The sequence below is a fragment of the Nannobrachium achirus genome, assembly GCF_963921795.1.
Source record: "Nannobrachium achirus genome assembly, chromosome: 23".
In the NCBI taxonomy this organism is placed as follows: Eukaryota; Metazoa; Chordata; class Actinopteri; order Myctophiformes; family Myctophidae; genus Nannobrachium; species Nannobrachium achirus.
The window spans coordinates 36,575,867-36,597,649 of NC_137830.1; the positions used below are offsets into that span (position 1 = coordinate 36,575,867).

At 44.6% G+C, this 21,783-nt stretch overlaps 2 protein-coding genes across 2 annotated transcripts in view; one reads left to right on the forward strand and one right to left on the reverse strand.

Annotated features, from left to right (window-relative positions):
* Positions 1 to 21,783, forward strand: part of gsap (gamma-secretase activating protein) — a 123,192-nt gene that overhangs the window by 86,367 nt on the left and 15,042 nt on the right. The window contains exons 26-28 of the mRNA XM_080753978.1: positions 13,796 to 13,866; positions 14,426 to 14,520; positions 15,124 to 15,243. Coding sequence (XP_080610104.1) covers positions 13,796 to 13,866; positions 14,426 to 14,520; positions 15,124 to 15,243 — 286 coding nt within the window. The remainder of the gene's footprint in view (positions 1 to 13,795; positions 13,867 to 14,425; positions 14,521 to 15,123; positions 15,244 to 21,783) is intronic.
* Positions 19,072 to 20,715, reverse strand: LOC308308463 (G-protein coupled receptor 183-like; the record flags this gene model as incomplete). The annotated part of the gene is made up of 3 exons (XM_080753878.1): positions 19,072 to 19,440; positions 20,034 to 20,213; positions 20,317 to 20,715. 3 exons carry the CDS (start codon positions 20,713 to 20,715, stop codon positions 19,072 to 19,074), a joined length of 948 nt encoding a protein of 315 aa, XP_080610004.1.

A 21,783-nucleotide genomic window follows, 5' to 3' on the forward strand; every position in this document is an offset into this window, starting at 1 on the left:
ACTGGGGGCACTCTTTAAGAACCACAGCTCAACACAAGCTATGACGATCATCATCTCTCCTCGCCTGCGCTTATTGAGACTAATGACGGTGCGCTGACACAGGGGAGAGGGGTTTTGGTGCTGTGTGTGTGTGTGTGTGTGGACGAGGGGTGGGGTGTGGGATCGAGAGACGCATTATTACTTACACTCGGCGAGAGAACATTATCCTCATTGTTATTTATTTCCTCTCCCCGTCGCATTCCTTTCATAACAACCCCGGCAAAGTCAGATAGAGGAGAGAGAGAGAAACAGCTCGTTACAACTCAATAGGAATTATTTCAGTGCGGGGAGGAACAGTATGCTGAGTGCAAAAGGGATGAAGTATTTTAAGCCATTTAGGCCTAGAATTATTAAATGCTTTAACTATTGAAAAATAGAGCATGTATATCTGCAATTTTTTGAAGAATTGTGAAAATGTGTGCACATTTTTCAATATATATTTTTCAAAGCAAACTTTTATAACTCAAATCTCTGCTTCTGGGGGGTCCCTGGAACAACATATTTTGAGATGGGGGTCCACGGCCAAATACATGTAATTTTGGAGAGAACCACTGATTTAGAGGAAGGATTTAGAAGTCGGGTCAAAGATCGAGTCTAAGATATTCAAAGACGCACACATTTTCACGATTTTTTCAAAAATAGCAGACCTACAAGCTCGCAGCGCGGCACTCGGTGCCGCGCTGTGAGCTTGTAGATCTGCTGTTTTTCAACAGTTAAAGCAACAAAATAATGGTTAAGTGGTTAAAATCTAACGCGACTCGGGCGCGTTCCAGGTATTTCAGGGTTAATTACGCAGCGGAAAAAACTTCCTCTCGCGTACTGTGGGCAGCGAGGTTGTGGGAGTGTTTTTTCTTGTCAGCCAAGAGAGAGCGAGAGCATCATAGAGAACCAGGCTCATTAAGACAAACTGCTGATTCCGGTTTGCTGGCCTAATAAGAAGCCACCAAAGGAACGCTGCTGCTGTGTTCGCCTGTGTCTTTTCAATGGTTGGAGTTTTTAATCGTCGCTAGCCGCTTCTACAAGTGACTGTGTGTGTGTGTGTGTGTGCGTGTATAGGCCTGTGTATGTATGTATGACTCAAGGCACATGCATGCATTGCACAAGAACACGCACAACAGGACACACACTAGCAGCAGGGTAGGTCGGTATGCATGGTATATACATGTACCGTTGTTTCCTGTTGAGATTGGCACATTTCACCCAGGTTTTTTCATCTAACTCACGTCAAATAAACAGAAAATAAACAAAAAATTAAATAAAACAATTCAAAGGAGGGCAAGCAGTGATCACCCCATGATGTGCACTGCAATGTAGTTTCAAATGCACTACATTGCAGGCACTTTTTGAGAGTGAAAAAATAAGAAGACACGTGTGACATGTGTGATCTGAGCAGCTTGCCCCAGGACATGTGCCAAGCTCAATAGGGAACAACGGTATGTCCCCACAAATGTAGACCAATCACAGCGAACTAGTCACAGTTCCAACGAAAGTAGCCTTGACCAATCACAGCTCACCTCACGCTCACCCTTAGCAAGCTCACCCTTAGCAAGCACAAGTGATCAGAAGGGGTGACATGGGACATACTCCAAACATACTGTAATCTCGCTCTCTCCACCAGCAATTCTTCCCTCAAAATGGAGACCGTCAGAGCCACAGCACCCAGAAAAAACTAAACAAAGCACATGTATTGCCATCATATCCCTTAGATTCATCATGTACGATTGTGCTAAATTCACAAACTGACAACTGAATGAAATAAATAAATCATACAAGAACATTGTAAATAGCTCAAAATTAACATTCATTGTGTTTTTTTCCAAATTCAATGTTAAATGCCACTTTCAACGCCACTTTCACTTTCAATTATTCAACTCTTAATTACACCTGAAAACTTCTGTAATCAACTGCTGCAATCGACTAATCAAGGGCTTAAATAGTTGTATCAGATGTGCAATCTGGCCTGACTAGAAGTTTGTTGACTTGTCGACAGTGATTACAGCAGTTAGAGAATAGATTATTGCTTTGTTAAAAAAGGAAAACAACAAAACAATTGCAAAGACACTGAATGTTCCAAAAAGTACAGTTTTGAGCATAGTTGATAGTTGTTCTAAGTCAAAGGAACAGTGGTTACACTAATGAACAAATTTGCCAGAGGGGGTTGAATAATTTCAAGCACAACTGTATCGTAGATGTGTAGGCTAAAGCTGGACTCGCTCTAAAAGATAATTGGGGTGATCTTGGGTCAGAAACAACCCTCCCATGTATTGGGGGGGCGGGGGGTCTCTGGCGTAATTATCCTCCTGCATGCGAGCGGTTCAAAGATCCAATGTTAAGCCTCCCGATTTGCTCACAGGACATGTCGGGGTCGCCCTGACAATTTTCAAACATGTTTGATATTTATCTGGATCGCTACTGTCCGAGTGGAACTGCACAACCAGAATCGCTCGTGGCCGAGAGAAAGACAGCCTTACAAGCAGACAGACGTGAAGTGAACGAGCTGGACTTTTGGCACGGAGACCGGTACAGCTGAGGCTTGTAGATACAGTATGTGGGAAGAACACTGTCTTTATCGTGGCTTCTCAGACATATTCCCAGCCGTTCGTCACCTCTGCAAATAAAACGCCTCAGTTCGTTCATCATTTTCTTCTGCTAGTCACTGCTGCTGCTTCCACATGCTATGGCGTCGGATGAAATGATGACCAACCCCGAGAATCTGAATAGAATCCTGCAGCGTGTGATGCCTCATTGTTTAAAACCGTGTAGTGTGTGCATGTTTAAGATGACCTGATGACAGAATCTTATAAGACAGTGTTTCTCAACCTGTGGTACGTGTACCACTGGTGGTACATGGGCCCCCCTCTGGTGGTACTCAGATGAGTTTCCCAAAAATAAGAAAAAAAAATACATAAGTGGAGTGAAATATTTATATTATACTACAGGTACTGTAGTTCTTCTGACCAAGCAATTGGTTGAAATCGGCTCTCCAGCCGTGCTGAAATGAGCATGCGGGCACACCTAGCTGCTAATAGAGGATTTGAGAATGGATTAATCGCAGTAGAAATATCATCAGTTTGCACGGAAGGTTCTCAAATGTAGTAGCTAAATCTGTCCGATGACCCGGTCATCAAATTATTATTATTTTTTTATAATTTTTATCCCACAATTTTGTAACCCATTTTTTCACCCAGTGCTAATTGCCTATGTAATCCTGGGCTCTGCTCTCCCTCTGCCACGCCTGGGGAGACAACGGACTGACCTCATGCTTCCTTCTATGCATGAGGAGTCCAAGTTGCTTCTTTTCACCTGACAGTGGAGATTTCCCTGGTTTGGACGTAGCGCGTGGAAGGAACACGTTATTCCAAACAGTTCCTTTCCCCTCCATCAGGCGCCCCGGCTGGCCAGGGGGCAATCTGAGTTCCCAGAGGTTCTTTTTTTCGCCACTAGGGGGGCGAGAAGAACCTCTGGGCCAAAACTATGATACTCCTGGCCAGGAAGTTGTCCCAGGCTCAGAATCTGAGCTGGGACAATACAGGATGTAGAGCCCTGTGCAAACCTTCAAAACATTCAGAATAGAAATCAACCAAAAACACTACAACAATATGCAGCCCATGTTTCAAGGTGAATCCTACCAGACTAGCCAGGGGGAGGCATTATTGAGACCAGGATTACGTGCATGTTTTTGTGAGGGTATCAACCCTAGGAGACACGGGGAGAACATGCAAACTCCACACAGAAAGGCCCTATCGCCAACCCCACCTAGGGTGTGGGCGCTGATGACGCGGAGGAGGAACACGCCGCCAGCGCCCACAGCGTCCCCCGGCGGGAATCGAACCCAGGACCTTCTAGCTGTGAGGCGAAGCGCTAACCACTGCGCCACCGTGCCCCCGCGGTCATCAAATTATTGGCTTAGAAATGCAACAAAAACTTAAATAACAACAAAATAAATTGGCCTCCTGTGTTAACTGTGCAGAGCTGAATAGGATGGGGTAGGTCTACGCAACTGTATTTTAACCTCATCAGTTATTATGGTGGTACTTGGAGAGACACACATTTTCTGATAATTATAAGATCATCCTCGTGTGTGATGGTACGAGATTTCAGTATTGTTTTAAGATTTTCTTTTTTATCCGTATGTGTGAGTCCAGCTTAAAATACGATCCCTGTGATCCTGGAGAGATCTTGTAAGAGAGAAACGCTGGGACAAGCACTTAAGGAAGCTGTGAGCTCCAGCTGGTCATTATCATGGTGAAACAGCGGGCGGAAGCAAAAAAAGGAAAATATTTCTGGTTTGTGCAGAGGTGAGATGTATGGGCCCTCCTTGATGCCCTTTGTATTTTTAGACTCTGTTACATAAGCTGTTCTTTTTGGTTTCATTAAATGAAGTGGACTGTCCGCTCCCTCGTTAATATGTGTGGATAAATGGACGCGTTGCGTAACGTTTGGACCCGGCAGGGCCAGACACCTGGTTCCTGGCCAACATTCCTGACCGCTGCGCTGTTAGCAGAGGCAGGGAAGTGGCATCTATTGGTATCTATATGTCCCTGACTGTTATACTCTACAACCATGGTTCCCAAAGCTTTTAATTGCAAGGACCCCCCCGTTTGATATACACAGATCCCCATAAGTCTTGAGAGTGTACACAAGAACCAAATGGTCCCTTATGGCAGGGGTTCCCAAACTTTTTGGGCTCAGGGCACCCCTATAAATATATTTTTCCTTTCAAGGCACCCCTACATTAGATTATAACATTACCTACATGACATTCATAATTTTCACTCCCAGTACCTTATATTCGTGGCATATTTTAGGGATTATGTTGCGAGGAAAACATTGAAATAATTACCATTTTGGTCAAAACGTACTGAAAATGACTGTACTGTAGTTTAAAATGATACCAAATATTTGTTTAAGTGTTCAAATAAATTCCAAATATTACCAAATGATCTCACAGCACCCCTGGACTGCCGTTGCAGCACCCCAGGGTGCTCTGTCACCCACTTTGAAAACCCCTGCCTGATGGGTCCATTTAGTTCCATTTGTACTCTCTCAAGATATGTAAGGGTCAATTTGCTTCCTGACTAGTAGGTACAGGTGTTGCCAGATGGTACCAGTAAGATTCCCTAATCGGGAGATACACAAATAGGGCAAAAATGTGTTTTTCCAAAATCTTCCTGATCCATGTTGATGACATGAGTGTAGACATACTGTGTAGTGATTTTCGTGATTTTAGGGCAAAATCTGTAGGAGCAGTGTCCAAAAATGTGTTTTTAAAAATCGGCCTGAAGGTGGCGCTATATGGGACAGATTCATGTTGATGGGATGAGTGTAGACATACTGTGTAGCGATTTGCGTGATTTTAGGGCAAACATTTTAGGAGCAGTGTCCAAAAATGTGTTTTGCAAGAATCGGCCTGATGGTGGCGCTAGAAGAGGGCCATGTGAGAAATGAGGGGTGGGGTGTCCGCGTTGCCTTGGCGGACGAATAGGTACCGGCCCCGGCTCTCCCGGACGCTCCTAGCCCGAGTTACGGCATTTTATGTGAGCTGCAGTGGAGGGGGTCCTCCACTGGGGGCGTCACCACTTTTGCATCCATTCTGGAGCACCAGGAGTGGGTGGTCCCCAGGAATTCCCCGTGAGCAGCCCCGTTGGGATGGTCATTTGGTCATTTTTGCACATTTGGTCATGTTTTACACCTGGGGGTCCCCCAGGGACCTGGGGGTCCCTGGAGCTCCGGGGGTCCTTGGAGGTTGTAGTTTGGCAGGTAAGGAGTGTGTGTGCAAAATGTGGCATGGATGGGGGCAACGGTTGTGGAGATATGAGCAGGGCAAAAGTGTGACGTGTGACGTGCGACTCACAGAGGGACATTTTTTTTACACCTGGGGGTCCCCCAGGGACCTGGGGGTCCCTGGAGCTCCGGGGGTCCTTGGAGGTTGTAGTTTGACAGGTAAGGAGTGTGTGTGCAAAATTTGGCATGGATGGGGGCAACGGTTGTGGAGATATGAGCAGGGCAAAAGTGTGACGTGTGACATGTGACTGACTCACTGACGGACGGACGGACAGCCGGTGGAGGTTTTGGTAGTAAATGCGACCTACGGTCGCAATTAAAGGACGACTTCAGCCATTTTCAACCTATCTTCATATAATTGGTTCTCACCAGAGCCATATAAGGAGTGTTGCCTCCACTTCATCGGGCGAATAGTAACAAGGCCCTGAACCGGGAGTTTACGTAATGCACTGGAGTCTATGAGCGTTTGTCACTATTTTGAGTTTACATGAACCACGTGACCGGCGCTGTTTCAGCCCCCTCATTGATGCAACTCTCACTCTGTGTATCAGAGGAGGGCTGTGGATAGTTCAGAAACCTGCCAACCAGTGACATCATCATATTATAATGAGCATTTGTGAGAACAAATTATATGAAGATAGGTTGAAAATGTCTGAAGTGATCCTTTAAAGTTACTATGAAAACCTCCACCGGCTGTCTGTCAGTCAGTCCTTCCACGTCACGTCACACTTTTGGCCCTACTCTTATCTCCGGCACCGTTGCCCCTATCCATGCCAAACTTTGCACACACACTCCTTGGCTGGCAAACCACAACCTCCGCCCCTGAATTCTCACATGCCCTCTTCTTGCGCCACCACAAGGTTGCTTTTTGCAAACATGCGACCTGATGGTCGCTTATCTCCCGATTAGGGAATAGTAACGGTCGCAGTTACTATCAAAACCTCCACCAGCTGTCAGTCAGTCCGTCCCTCTGTCACGTCACACTTTTCCCCTACTCATATCTCCGCCACCGCTGCCCCGATCCATGCCAAACTTTGCACTCCTTGGCTACCAAACCACAACCCTAACCCCTCATTTCTCACATGGCCATCATCTAGCGCCATCATGAGGCCGATTCTTGCAAGACACATTTGTGGACACTGCTCCTACAGATTTTGCCCTAAAATCACGCAAACCGTTACACAGTATCTCTACAGTCATGTCATCAAAATGCATCTGTCCCATCTAGTGCCACCATCTGGCCGATTTTTTAAAAACACATTTTTGGACACTGTTCCTACAGATTTTGCCCTAAAATCATGCAAAGCGGTACACAGTATCTCTACAGTCATGTCATCAACATGGATCTGTCCCATTTCCCATATTCCCTCCTGATTGGCTACCATTGCCTTCCAAAGTTTGTGTATGCGACCTGACGGTCGCTTATCTCCCGATTAGGGAGTCTTACTGGTATATTTAGTGTAGCAGAGTGTTTCCAGTGAGTCAACATGCACTACAGCAGCACACTGACTCATGGAAACCCTCTATAATTGGTAAAAGGTACTTATAATATACGTACTTGGTAGTATTTTTCTCACTCTCTGTCAAATGTCTTTGCCAAAAAATAGCCGATCTACAAGCTCACAACGCGTCGCAACTTTTGGCAAATGTTCTTCCCCAGGATAATGGATTATGAATATCGTAAATCACGATTTATTTTGTCACAATAATCGTGATATGAAATGTTCATATCGTCCCATCCCTAGTCCTGGAATACCAGCAACTTCCAGGAAGTGGATTGGACACACATCCTGTTTTTCTCCACAGGGGTGTGTGTGTGTGTGTGTGTGTGTGTGTGTGCGCGTGCGTGCGTGTGTGTGTGTGTCTCTTGTTCTGTGGAACATAACGTAGGAAGTGAAAGTGGAAGAGCTGTGCAATACAACCTCGTATCTCCATATTTCAACTGTTTATGTATTTACAGTATGTGTCGTAGCAAACATAGCAGATTACATTTGTGAGCTTGTAGGCTGGCTATTTTTTAAACAGTAATTTACTAATTTTATAATTTTGCAATGTAGTGAATTTGAAACTACATTGCAGTGCACATCATGGGGTGATCACTGCTTGCCTCCTGTGAATTGTTTTATTCTGTTTATTTCATTGCTGAGTGAGGTCAGCAGACAAAGTGACGTGAGTGAGATGAAAAAACCTGGGTGAAATGTGCCAATCTCAATAGGAAACAACGGCACACTGCAAGAGGCTGCATTGTTTTTCCTCTCAGCTTCCTTCTCACACTTTGATGGTGTTTTCAAGAGCAGATATTGCAGTCTTGTCTGTCAAGCATCAGGGTTTTGAGCTCTGCAGTGTTGTTAGCTCTGCTGTCGCACCGCAGTGTATCTACAGTACGTAGTTGGCACACCTCTTTCCCTTCCTGGCTGTGCCTTGGCTCCCACAGTGTCGGTTTTGCTCGCCAGTCGCCAACAGTTCCGGGTGCCAGACGCAGTGCCCTGCCATCCTTCTCACTCTGCCCTTGTCTGTGACCCGTGGTAGGTCCCTGTAGAGCAGGGGTCTTCAACAGGGTTTCCTGGACCGCTAGGGGGTCCCCAGAGTTACTACAGGGGGTCTTTCAAATCTTTGTCAGATAGAAACCTTTTTTTTCACTTTTTTTATATTAACCACTTGAACCCTAACGTCCATATTCTGAGAACTTTAGCCAAACATACCTTTAGCCAAACATACCAGAACAACGCCTCGCAGCGCGAGGCGTTGTGAGCTTGTAGATCGGCTATTTTCAGCAAAGAGGTTTGGTGTGGAAGGGAAAAAGTACATAGTGAAAGGTCAAGTTTATTAAGTATTGACGGTTCAAGTGGTTACATATCTGATAACACAAATTGACATGAATCCAAAATACACTGATGATCGTGCTGTCAAACGATGAAACTATATGGAATATGGGCATCCCTGCTTCATCTCTCTCTCAGCTAAGGGGTCCTTGGCCTGAAAACGTTGAAGACCCCTGCTGTAGAGGTCCACGTTAATGATCCGTCCATGTGACACCTATTCATAGTATTCTTGTGTAGACAGACTAGACACCATCCAGGGCCTTTTCCTGTTGTGCTGTGGGTGTCCATGCCTCGGCCCCGTACAGCAGTACTGACTCCACTGTACAGTAGCTACGAACAGCCATCTCTTGAGGACTTCTCCCATGTTAGATTTCCACAATCCCATCCATGCAGGGCATTGGGGGAGGTTTCAAATGGACCGTTACAGGTCTGTAACTGTGAGAGCATTCAAATTATCCACTTGTTCACTCTCAGAGCTGTGGGGGTCCTTGAAATGAACTCATTCACTGCCATTGACAGATTTTTGACAGATTCTTTTTAATTGCATTTATCAAACGATCGCAAAGATCTGCATCTGCTGTAAAAATAAATCTAAGACAACAGATCTCCATTTCGCGCCCATGTAAAATATTTACGGGAAAACACCCATATCTTTGTTTCCTGTTTTTCATACCATCTGCAGTCTAAACAGGCTAACTTCAGTAGAATGCTTCGAACCGTTCGACCATTTAAAGGAGTAGTTCACGCCCAAAATGACTTTTTTTCTATTGATTACTCATGCCATGGAGACTAACAATACATTTACTCCAATTGATTCCGGATGGGGACCCAAATGCATTTGGGTCCCCATCTGGAATCAATGGGGTTAAATTGACTAAAATCAAATTTATATGCTGTGACTGCTTTTAAAAGGTAAGAAAAACAGGAAATTGCTGGCAGCGGGGGGTTAGTTGGCTATATTTGAGTTATGAGTTATGAAAAAAGACGCCCTTGCGTGCCTCCCTTCTTGGCTGCATGTGCTAGCTGTTTGTCTTAATAAAGAAACAATACACAATGCCCGGCTTCCAAAACAAAAACATCCTGTTGAATATGCTTAACTGGCACCAAGAGATTCATATCGTCGTTGTTGGGCAGAAACCTTGTATCTCCAAGTTTCAAATGTGTAAGTTTTTTCACCAAGTAAAGCCCTGCTTCATCAGACAAGGCCGTCGCACAAAAGTAGTGAAAACAGAAGATCTACAAGCACACAATGCCTCGCGGTGCGAGGCGTTGTGTGCTTGTAGATCGGCTGTTTTCAGTAGTTTAAATCATTTTTAAAATGATAATACAAAACGAACGGTCTTGGACGTACAAGGTTTCCACCCGACAACGACGATATGAGAGTTATGTTATTCCTCCATCAGCCGTCTCATCGGTGACCTTAGACCCGTTGGTAAACATGAGCCTGAAATATGCACTGGCATTTCTGTCTGGTCATCTTTGTGTGTTTGTGTTGTTTGTAATCCTCCTCCTTCCCGTACTGTCACACTTAGGAAAGGCAGCACTGTTCAAATAATTGAACTCAGACGGAAATGGAAATTGATAGTGATATTTCTTAGTTAAAACAAACGTTTTTTGTGTGTGTGTGTGTGTGTGTGTGTGTGTGTGTGTGTGTGTGTGTGTGTGTGTGTGTGTGTGTGTGTGTGTGTGTGTGTGTGTGTGTGTGTGTGTGTGTGTGTGTGTGTGTGTGTGTGTGTGTGTGTGTGTGTGCGCGCGTGCGTGCAGGGGCGTCACAAGGGGGGGAAAGTGGGACTGAGTTACAAGGGCCCAAGGTGGAGGGACCTTAATTATTTTATACTTTAGCTATTGAAAAATAGCAGATATAAAAGCTCACAGCGAGCTTTTAGATCTGCTATTTTTGAAAAGTTGTGAAAATGTGTGCACATCTTTGAATATACAGTATGTGTTTTTTTAAGCGAACAACTCAAATTTTGCTTCTGGGGGGGTCCCTGAAGCTAAATATATTGAGATGGGGGTCCGTGGCCAAATACATATAATTTTATGGGTCCTTCACATGAAAAGGTTTGAGCACCACTGACAGGTTTTTAAAAAATCCTTCAAAGACAAATTTTCACGATAAAAATAAATAAATAGCAGATCTACAAGCTTGCAGAGTGCTGCGCTGTGAGCTTGTAAATCTGCTATTTTTCAATAGCTAAAGCACAAAATAACACAGTGAATCCTTGTACCCAGGGCCCAGAATTTGGTGTGACACCCCTGTGTGTGTGTGTGTGTGTGTGTGTGTGTGTGTGTGTGTGTGTGTGTGTGTGTGTGTGTGTGTGTGTGTGTGTGTGTGTGTGTGTGTGTGTGTGTGTGTGTGTGTGTGTGTGTGTGTGTGTGTGTGTGTGTGTGTGTGTGTGTGTGTGTGTGTGTGTGACTGTGCGCTAAAGCGCTATATTCCCGATAGTAACCATTGTTTGTTCAGTGAGAGGGGGGGGGCCTCTCCTCTTCAGCTGTTTAGTAAACAGAAAATACATTTTCAGGTGGGTTGTCGATGTCATCCAATCAGGGGAGAGTACACATTTATCAGCTTCAGTTTTATAGTGTTTCACTTTCAACGTTGTCTGCTCATTTCTCTGTGTCGTCACTTCCAATTTACCTTGTTTAATCTGTATCCTGTCCGGTCTGAGTTCTCTATCCTGATTGGATATAACTGACACCAGGGACGTGCTGGCCATTGGGAAAAGCAGAACGGCCGGTTCATTCCCGGCCGGTCCAGGCCGGCCATTAGGAAAAAATTAAAATAAAATGTCGGCATTAGTTCCATTTTGGGGGCTGGGCGGCCAACAAAGTAAATCGTCACTGTCGGGCAGAAACCTCAAATGTATAATTTTTTTCGCAAAGCAAAGCCCTGATTCATCATACAAGGCCGTCGCACAAAAGTAGTGAAAACAGCAGATCTACAAGCACACAACGCCTCGCACCGCGAGGCGTTGTGTGCTTGTAGATCGGCTGTTTTCACTAGTTTAAATCATTTTTTAAATGATAAATACAAAACAAACGGTTTTGTACATACAAGGTTTCCACCCGACAACGACGGAATATAACTCATGTAATTGGCCCACTGGCTTGTCACTTGTCATGATCTGAAATGGGCGCAATGAGGGCCTCTCCAACTCTTTTTCCCGGGCTGAATCAGGGGCCCAGCACGTCCCTGACTGACACTGACCTGTAATAGCATTTTCTGCAGCTAGTACAGACAGGAACATACACTCTATACCAGGGGTCTTCCTACGTTGTTCAGGCCAGGGACCCCTTAGCTGAGAGAGCAGTGGAGCAGGGACCACCCACTAAATTTACATTTCTTCCGATTATTTTGACTATAGAGCCATTTAACACTTATTTTCATAAGATCCTGTACTGCACTTTTATCACAAAGGATTTTTAATGTGTATCTCTGCATGTATCATGGTTTGCCCTATCACAATTATCACATAATCGCCTAATTACAATTATTTGAGATAATCCCAATTAGGTTTTCTTCGCATAATCGTCATAATCATAATCATTTCCATTTTATAAACTATAAAATAATTAAATATGTATATTATTTGTCATATCTGCCCTGGGCGCGTGATTATGGATCCCACTGGGAAAGATGGATGGAAACGGCATAGAGCGCTCGTTTTCAGTTAATTGTCCACGACATTGCAAGCGGCGCGAAGGCCAGCGGACCTTGGTCCTGGCCCTTGCCCGCGAAGAGCGGGCCAGGGCCGGCCGTGTGAGTTACGAAGCCGTGGTGAATGCAATCGTTATATTTATGCCCAGGCCGCAAGGCCTGGGCAAGCGCACGATAAACGCCATGATAATTGGGTTTTGGTGCACCTCACGCGGTCCAAGTGACTACAACGGAGCGCTCCCTACATCCGGTTCAGCCAATCACAAGCTTCAAAAATGAGTCCGGGGCGTGGTTATCCATCTTTCCCAGTGGGATCCATAATCACGCGCCCTGGGCACCTTTTTGTTTGCCAAGGCTAAAAGCCAAAAGGAAATTTAATTTTGTATTCTTAATGTTTAATGACAGAAACACAATAAAAATGTCAGTTGCAATTATTTCAGTCACTGTTAACTGCCAAGCTAAATTTCATAATCGTGACAGTGTTAATTATGATGACATTGTACCCATGTCACCAATGTGCACATTGTGCAATAGTTGCACTTACATAATGTATATTATCATTTATTGTGCAATAGCTGTACACAGTCCCCATGGTTGATCATATTCCATATTCATTAAAACCGTTTTCAGAGCCATTCTTCATTTTTGACTCGGCTCCATTATGAATGCTGCACGTTGCACTGATAGTGTATTATTTAGCCTACTGTTGATTGCTTTGATGCTGCTGTTTGTTGGTGCCGTTTCATTCACATTCATATTCATATTGAGGGTCAATAAGCATACTTAATATACAATTTCTACAAGTCGCTGTCTACAAGTTATACGCTTTTAGATCGGTTGTTTTCAGCTTTAGGATGAGGGTGAAAAATGACCCAAAAAATGGCATTACCTTCCTAAAATCAGTGGTGTAAAGTAACTTAAGTATGTGTACTATGTGTAAAACTTTGAGGCACTTTTACTTTACTGGAGTAGTTCCAATTTTTTATACTTTTACTTCTTCTCCACTATACGTTTACAATTTAGGCATTTAGCAGATGCTTTTAATCCAAAGCGACTTACAATGCAATAAGCAAGTCATGTCAAATGTAGTGGCAAATATTGTTATTTTACAAACTACAGTTATTTAAAAACGTATTACAATAAAGATACTTAGTAGATCTACAAATTCACAACGGGTCGCAGATCGCGACTCGCGAGCTTGTAGATCTGCTCTTTTTCAAAACATTTATGCATTTTTAGACATAATTATGATAACTTGTGAAACATTGTCAATAATGAGTACTTATACTTTTGGTACTTTAAATATGTTTTAATGCCGATACTTTTGTACTTTTTTCAAGTAAATTTTTATTACCTGACTTTTTACTTGTAAGTAACAGACTGTTTCTACATTGCAGTATTGTTATTTTTTGTGGAGTCTCCACCACTGCCTAATGTTGTTGATGTCCTCACAAGTGTTGTAATCCAGACGTGTTTGTTTGTTTGTGTTTAGCTGGAGCTCATCAGACACATACTGGAGTCAGTGTGGCTGAAGTACAACCTGGGTCCTCGTGTGCTGTGTATGTGAGTAGAGGCTCTCTCCTGCTATCCTCCATGTTCACACATACTGTACTATACTGTACACCAGGGTTCCCCAATAGGCGGCTCGCGGGCCATTTGCGGCCCACGGGGGGCTACTGTCAGGCCCCCACCAACCCCAGTAATAATGGTGGTATAAGAGCAGCAACAACACTAGTATATCGTCGTTGTCGGGTGGAAACCTCGTATCTCCAAATTTGTACGTTCTTTCGCAAAGTAAAGCCCTGCTTCATCATACAAGGCTGTCTCACAAAAGTAGTGAAAATAGCCGATCTACAAGTTGTATTTTCGGCATGCAGCTAAGCTATGGCAATATGACGCCTTCATCATGGCTCACCACATTTTCGTCTGTAGATTTAGATTCAACTAAAAACCAAAACGTTTCAGATGACTAAAATATGACTAGAACTACATTGAATTGTAGTCAAAAGACGATGAGCTAAACCGAAATCGAAATGTTGCTGTCAAAATGAACGCTGCTACAGACTGTGCATGTTAGAGTGTGTGAATATGAATGTGTGGTCATCATGATGTGCCCCTCCAGTGCTCAGCAGGGCAGTCCTGCAGAGTGGGCTGTGTTTCACCTGATGTGTCGCATCCTGGAGGCCACCAAGGGTCTCTGTCTGCCCCTCCCTCCAGGTACTGTAGGCCACGCACGCACGCACGCACGCACGCACACACACACACACACACACACACACACACACTTTTCCAGAAGGTGGTATATCAGCTTTTCTTCCTGTAAGGGCTCAGTTTTCTCATAGCTTAATTTGATTGGTTCAGCAGCAAAATAAATAAATAAATAAATTAATTAAAACAGCTATGATTACTATAACTAAGATTAAATATATTGACAATTTTCCTCAAGAGGGACTAAAAACTAGAGGGAGGGACTAGTAGAGAAGAAATCCAGTAGAACTAAAAGACAAGTCATTTTATGTTTAGTTGCGCTGAGGTGTTATTTTCAGCATGCAACCAAGTGCAAAATCAGCCATTACGATGCCCCCCCCCCCCCCCCCCCCCCCCAAAAAAAAGCAACACAATCAACTGTAGATTTAGTTGACAAAAATCTTGGTCGACTAAAACTAGACTAAAACAAACACTTTACAGGTGACTAAAATATGACTAAAATGAGATCACAATTTGCTGGTCAAAATGGACACTCGAACCGACGTGGGCTGTAACTTCTGGTGGAGCATGCATCAGCTTTAGCCCTTTAACCGTCCCTCTCCATGTGTGCAGGCTACCACACCCTGCTGGTGGCGCTGGGCCTGCGCTGCCTTCCTCACCACACCTTCCTCCAGTACGTGGACCACGGCCTGCTGCAGCTCACAGACACCTTCGTGTCACGGGTCATGACAGGTACTCACACTCACACTCCGTTGATCAAATCCACCTGGACTCGCACAGGCGGCATTATGTCCATTCTACAAATGCCTTCTGAACCGGTAGTTTTAGTTTACGAATGAGGTTTCTCCCCAACAACAGCGATATTCTGTGGTAATGTGCAGCCAAAGGATATGTTGGTGGTATTGCTTCACACCAGGTTTCCAGCTCTAATGTGTAAGTAATGATCACCACCCGTTGTCACACTGGGAATGGATGTTTTGGGCCTGAAAAATAGTTTTGGACATACAAGGTTTGCTGCATTGCTTTGCAGAGGTTGATGTTCTGAATACCTGCCAGTATGATTGAGATTTCTGTTCCATATTTCTTTTTCTCAGTGCACTGTCAGCCGGAAAAGTCTTGTCAAATGATTTGTGGATTTGTCAGAAGGTGTCTTTCCAAGTTCCCTTTCTTTGCCATCGTTGCTGATGTAACAAATACATTTTACATTCAACAAGCCAGTAGGGTGCAACAGCAGTGGCAACATGGAAATGTGTGGGGAGGAATTCAATTCATTGACATTATCATCAGAGGTGGAAAAAGTACTCACATTTGTAGTATGTATCAATACCGCAATGTAGAAATACTCTGTTACAAGTTAAAGTCCGGAATTCAAAATGTACTTGAATACAAGTACAAAAGTATAGGCATCAAAGTGTACTTAAGGTACCAAAAGTAGAACGTACTCATTATGCAGAATTGTCCCATTACAATAGCAGATCTAATAGCAGATCACAATGTGTCGCCATGTGAGCTTGTACAGTAGATTGTCTATTTTCAAATGGCCGGAATGTATATAGTTACCGTAATGTATGTTTTTTTTACAAAGTAACTAGTAACTAAAGTTTTTAAATAAACGTAATGGAGTGAAAGCACAATATTCGGGTCCGAGATGTAGTGGAATAGAAGTGTTGGAAATTGGAAATACTCAAGTGAAGTACAAATACCTAAACATTGTACTTGGTTACTTTACACCACTGGACATTATAACGACTAAATTGAGAGAAAAAAAGGATCCACATGGGTGAGCCGTGAGGTTTCAGAGCAAGTTTATTTTAACCCATTTATAGCTGTTGTTATACCTTTCAATAGCGACATAATACTTATTTTTTGAAGTTTTTCAGAAAACTTAGGTGGGATTTAGAACGTGTTTTTTTTCTAAATTGGTTAACTCTTATACTGCTTTGGACGTTCCTGTTCGCCCCAATTCTCAAGAGACCTCCGCGCCAATACGGCGCTCGTTCGCGTTCGTTCGTTTACCTTGTTGATGTCCTTAAGCTGATGAGGGGTCGCGCCGCCGTGTACTGTAAACACATTTTCCGCGGTGATGGTGTAAAAAATCCATTATGCGTTAACATCAACGGAGACCAATTCACTTCCTTGTTGATTCCCTCTGGCTCTGAGGCTCTGTGGCCAGTGACTGGTCTGAATGTACCGCAACACACAACAGGCAAATTCACATTCATTCTCGCATGACGCCGCCCTCTGCTGCCTGGCAGACCAAAGTGCACTATTGCACAACCAAAATAAATAAATAAATAAAATAAATAAATGTCTATCTATCTACTATAACGTCGCAAAGGTAAGCCGCTTTTTGATGGCACCAGACCCAATAAATAAATAAATAATCTGGCAGTAGGAGAGTTAATGATCAATCAGTAGATAGGGTTCAGGCTTGAATCAGTGGAACTAACATAATACAGTACATGTACTTTAACTTTACTTCTATTCACCTGCAACACATTTTCAAGCTTTTAAAGGAAAAATATATATACTGTACAGTATATACTGTATATCATGGCTTTTTTTGTACATATTTCTTTTAACCCTATAAGTGCCTATCCCGAACATGTTCGGGATATTCGGGATCAAAAACAATTTTTTATTTGCTATTTTACTTACCCCGAGCTGCTTGGAGCAACGTGGGTGGTCCCGGCTCGCCCAGCGCTCACCAACGAGAGACGCTAGATGCTCCGACGATTTATTCCATTGAAAATGGTTTAAAATAAAGTTTAGAGCCCCCCAAAAAAAACCTCGGTACCGGTACTGGTACCGGGACGTATTCCAGGGTGCCTATCCCGAACATGTCCGGGATATTTAATAAAATGAATTATTTAATCGGAGGCCTCAACGAAGCCCCGGTCTAGACGTCCATCCATGCCCGGGACTTAGACTCGGCCATCCACGGGGCGTATTCGCGCTAACGGCCGCATCGCGCCGCCCACTCCAATAATAAATCACATCTTTAGACAGGATTTTCTCCGGATTGTGTCCCCAGACCCAAAGAGAAAGTTTTTTGCGGCTGAAATAGCTTTAGATCGGGCTTCTAAATGGGTTAGCATTTTGGCTACGTGTCAGCTAGCTTCCTCCTCTCGCCACCCATAGCATTGACTGGAGTGAAAACACAAGCCAGTTATAAAGAAGGTCTATGGAGAAATTTCTGGCACTCTAGCACCCCTTGTGGCCGGATGGCACTGTATGAGTTAATATTAACGTTGTTTTGCTGTTTGGGGGCCAACTTGCAATATCCTCACAGCCCAGCAGTAGGCTCCGACCCACAGGTTGATAATCACTGGACCAGATGTTGTGGAGGTCAAACAAGTAGTTTTGGGTGTTTCACTTCTGAAATGTACCAAAGCGACTGAGAAAAACGTAATAATAATAATAATTCATTTTAGTTTAGACAGCCCTACTGTATCTGCCTGAATTTTCACATGCTAATATTAACACAGATTCTGTGGTATTGCTTTGTTTTGCAGCAGCATTTGGCTGTGCAAGGTGGTGAGTCATTGTGAAAGACAGGCCATGTGGCAATAGGACTACGACTACCCACAATGCTGCTGCTGTGTTGTGATTTTTGGAGGAAGTGTGCAAGCTTATTTGTATGTATGGCTTAACTGTTCACTAATTACCAGTGATTCTGTTTAAGATACCTGGTCATTAGCTCTACTTTGTCTTTCTCTGTAAAGGTGTTTTTATTCATTTTGGATTATATTTAAGTGCACATTACAAATACACACACTTAGGACAACCCACTGTACAACAATAAACCAGCAAACAACAGTAATATCAATATTAGCAGCAGTAGTAATGGTATTTAATATAGACAAAATATTCTCAAAAACTTCATTTTCACAGAGCCCTGTTTAGAGCTGAGAGTTATGGGAGACCTTTAATTAAGGGTCACTGGTAGACAGGTTTCTTAACTGACCATACCCATGCTCTGAGACACAGACCGGATGGACAAAAATGGTGCAAACTTATAAGGAGCATTAGTGAGCTGTTATATGAAGATGGGTCAAGTGCTCCTATAATGTCTGTCCTAAACATGAAGGCCATGGCTGCCGTTGCCCCTCAGTTTGGCCTTGTGCCCCTCAAACCAATGTCATGACCTGAGGCCACAGTGTACCACTTTCTCCTCTGTCTCTTTCTGGTCAGTAGACACCAGTGTCTTTTGTTGAGATTCTGAAATCTTAACTCCCAGAGTCTGCATCTTCAAACCAAGACTTTGACTGGTTCAGGGCTGAGCATGGATCAGATTGTAAATACCATCATTTATCTATTTCACTGCAGATTAGGTTATCACCCCTAAACCTTAAATTCAACAAATTCTTTTCAATGGACTAAAATCTTGTTTTTTTGATGGCCTGGCATTTGGCACTTTGTGCCCTCCAAAAATGTACAACACCAACATTCTAGGCCTATAAACAAATGACTGAAATGGCACAATATAAGGTCTCTACTTCGATGTTCACATTGTTGTGCATTATGTCACAACAAACCCCGGCAACGTGACGGCCTTCCTCACATCGTCGGCTGTGTCGTCTCCGTCCTCTCGATTTTCCCCCGTCCTCCCTTCCGACGCCCGGAAGCAAAGAAGTAGAAGAAGGGATGCAGGGAGCTGTTAAAGAAATACAGGTACTCCACCACCTCCAGCTCGTGGAGGACCTCCAGCGTGCGCTGGGAGCCCGCCCACGTGGCCACCACGGTCAGCACGTGCACCAGGATCCCGGGGATGGCGCACACCAGGGCGGTGACGATGATCATTACGATGAGCTTGAACATGCGCGAGGGGGCTTTGGACAGCACGGCGCGCCTCACCCCTCTGATGAGCTGAATGTAGAAGACCAACAGCACCAGGTAGCCAAAGGCTCTGACCGATGTGTAGACCACCTGCAGATAGGGAGAGAGGGGGCTGAATGCAGACCACATATTCCTATAGGGCGGATTCTGAAGGCTCATAGGGGCGGATTCTGAAGGTTCATACTACCCAGTAGAATCATGGCACTAATGTCACGTGCACGCTCCAGGTAGGGAGCGCTCCGTTGTGTTCACTTGGACCGCGCGGAGGTGCCAAAAGTCAGGGGGGACAAAGGCCTCACTGCACTGCCATTTACAGTAGAATTGATTTCAAAATGGTATAATTTTTAAGTCACTGAACAGACCCTTTGACACCTTACACTCCTACCTGCAATCTTAGGTCTTCAGACCAGTTATTACTCAAGTCCCCAGGAGAGGGCTTGTAACAGAACGCAATGGGGCATTTGCCGCAAGGGCCACAAAGGGCTTTCGTTGGGATTTTTTTCCCCGCATTATACAAAGAACAACTGATCTGATTTGCACACTCCAAAACCCACCCTTTAGACCTGTTTAAAAAAAACAAAGACATCAAGTACACGATGAGAACAAAACATACATGTGTAGATAAAACAGTACATTTTAAATTGCATTAGAAAAAATTACATTTAATATCATCACATCCCTACCTGCAGAAACACAGAGGTGTCAAAGTGGCTGGAGCAGGCGGGCTCTTCCAGACCCTCCTCTAGTTCGATGAGGAAGACCACAGGCAGAGCTGCGATGAAGCCCAAGAACCAGGGTCCCAGCAGCAGGATCTGCTCTCCTCTCTGACCCAGGAGGACAGACCACTTCTGGGGATGCAGGACCTGTTGAATGAATACATTAAACGGATGGATCTCCAATCTTTTATACTTCTACTCCACTACAATTATTAGAAAACGTGGCAGCTGACTCCACACCCATACGTACCTTGAAGTACCTCTGTATGCTCATCAGCACCACGATGCTGAAGCCGGACGCCAGGAAGTAGAAGGAGAAATAGGCCTCGAGCTGACACAGCTCTTCTGTCAGCGCCAACGCGCCGTTCCTCATGGCCACGGCCAGCGGCAGGCCCAGCAGGAACAGGAGGTCGGCCAGTGCCAGGCTGAAGAACAGACGCCGGGTCAGGTTGGAGCTGCGCAGGCGCAGGCGGCAGCTCAGTCTCACCAGCACCATGAGGTTCCCCGGGATGCCCAGGATGCAGGACACGGCGAGGGCCAAGTAGACCAGGATGTCCTGCAGGACGGCCACGGGGTCGGACCCGTCGTGCTCGCCGGTGGGAGGCGACGGGGGCCAGAGCGTGGAGGCGTTGCCCGGGATCGTCTCCATCGGGACTCGCAATTGTGTGACTGCAAGGCAAGACAAGGTTATTGCGACCATAGCTTTCACGTTTACTATGAGAAACGTCACAGTTTGTCCGCGTGTAGACGTGTACACATTTTTACGGTCCATAGGTTTGCCACTCTGTCATCATGCTCTGATGTCACTGTATCTGTGTATCTCTGAAGGTCACGCCTGACACTGTGGTTCCCTTGACACATCACTGTGACATCACATGTGATATCACAGGTGACATCACCGATGTAAAAGTATTCCCCAGAATTCCTTTTATGCCCATATATGAAGATCCCTGATGTCATCGATATATATCACTGGCCAGATGGCAAATCTCCATGTATGGGCATAAAATATATTGTATGTTGTGATTTCATGGGAACCACTCTTAACAAAATTCCTTTTATGCCCATATACGGAGATCCCTGATGTCATCCATATTAAGCCCAATGAGTTTTGGGAATGCCCATATATGGAGGAAGACAGCCCAATGAGTTTTGGGAATGCCCATATATGGAGGAAGACAGCCCATATCTGTGTGGCTGGTGGATCTCCATGTATGGGCATAAAAGGGATGTACCATATACAGTACATGGATCTCCATATATGGGTAACTGGTCCGATATACATCACTGGCCAGATAGCCAAGAATTGCCCTGAGGCGTCTTGCTAGTTAGTATTATTATTTATTTGTTGCTTTTTCTTCCCGATTTAGTCGTTGCGCCAATTGCTTGCTCCCCGCACACATTTATGAGTGTTGTCACTGCCGTTTTGTTGTCCTTACTCGCTCACCTGCCAGTGAGGAGCCCCCACCGGGAGGACGTAGAACCTTTGTCCTACTCCTCCCGCCCAACACTCCCTGCTGACAGGCTCCGCCCCCGGCCCGCAGGAGTACCTGCAGTGACGAATATCACCATCTCCGTCCTGGCTTCCCTGCCCTGAACACTGTGTTCGTGTACAGACGCTCGACTAAAGGGCTTTGCACACAGACGCGTTTTTTTTCCCCTCTTGCACACCGGCTCTGAATTTGCCATGCGGCAGGTGGCTGCGTTTTTTCCCCGA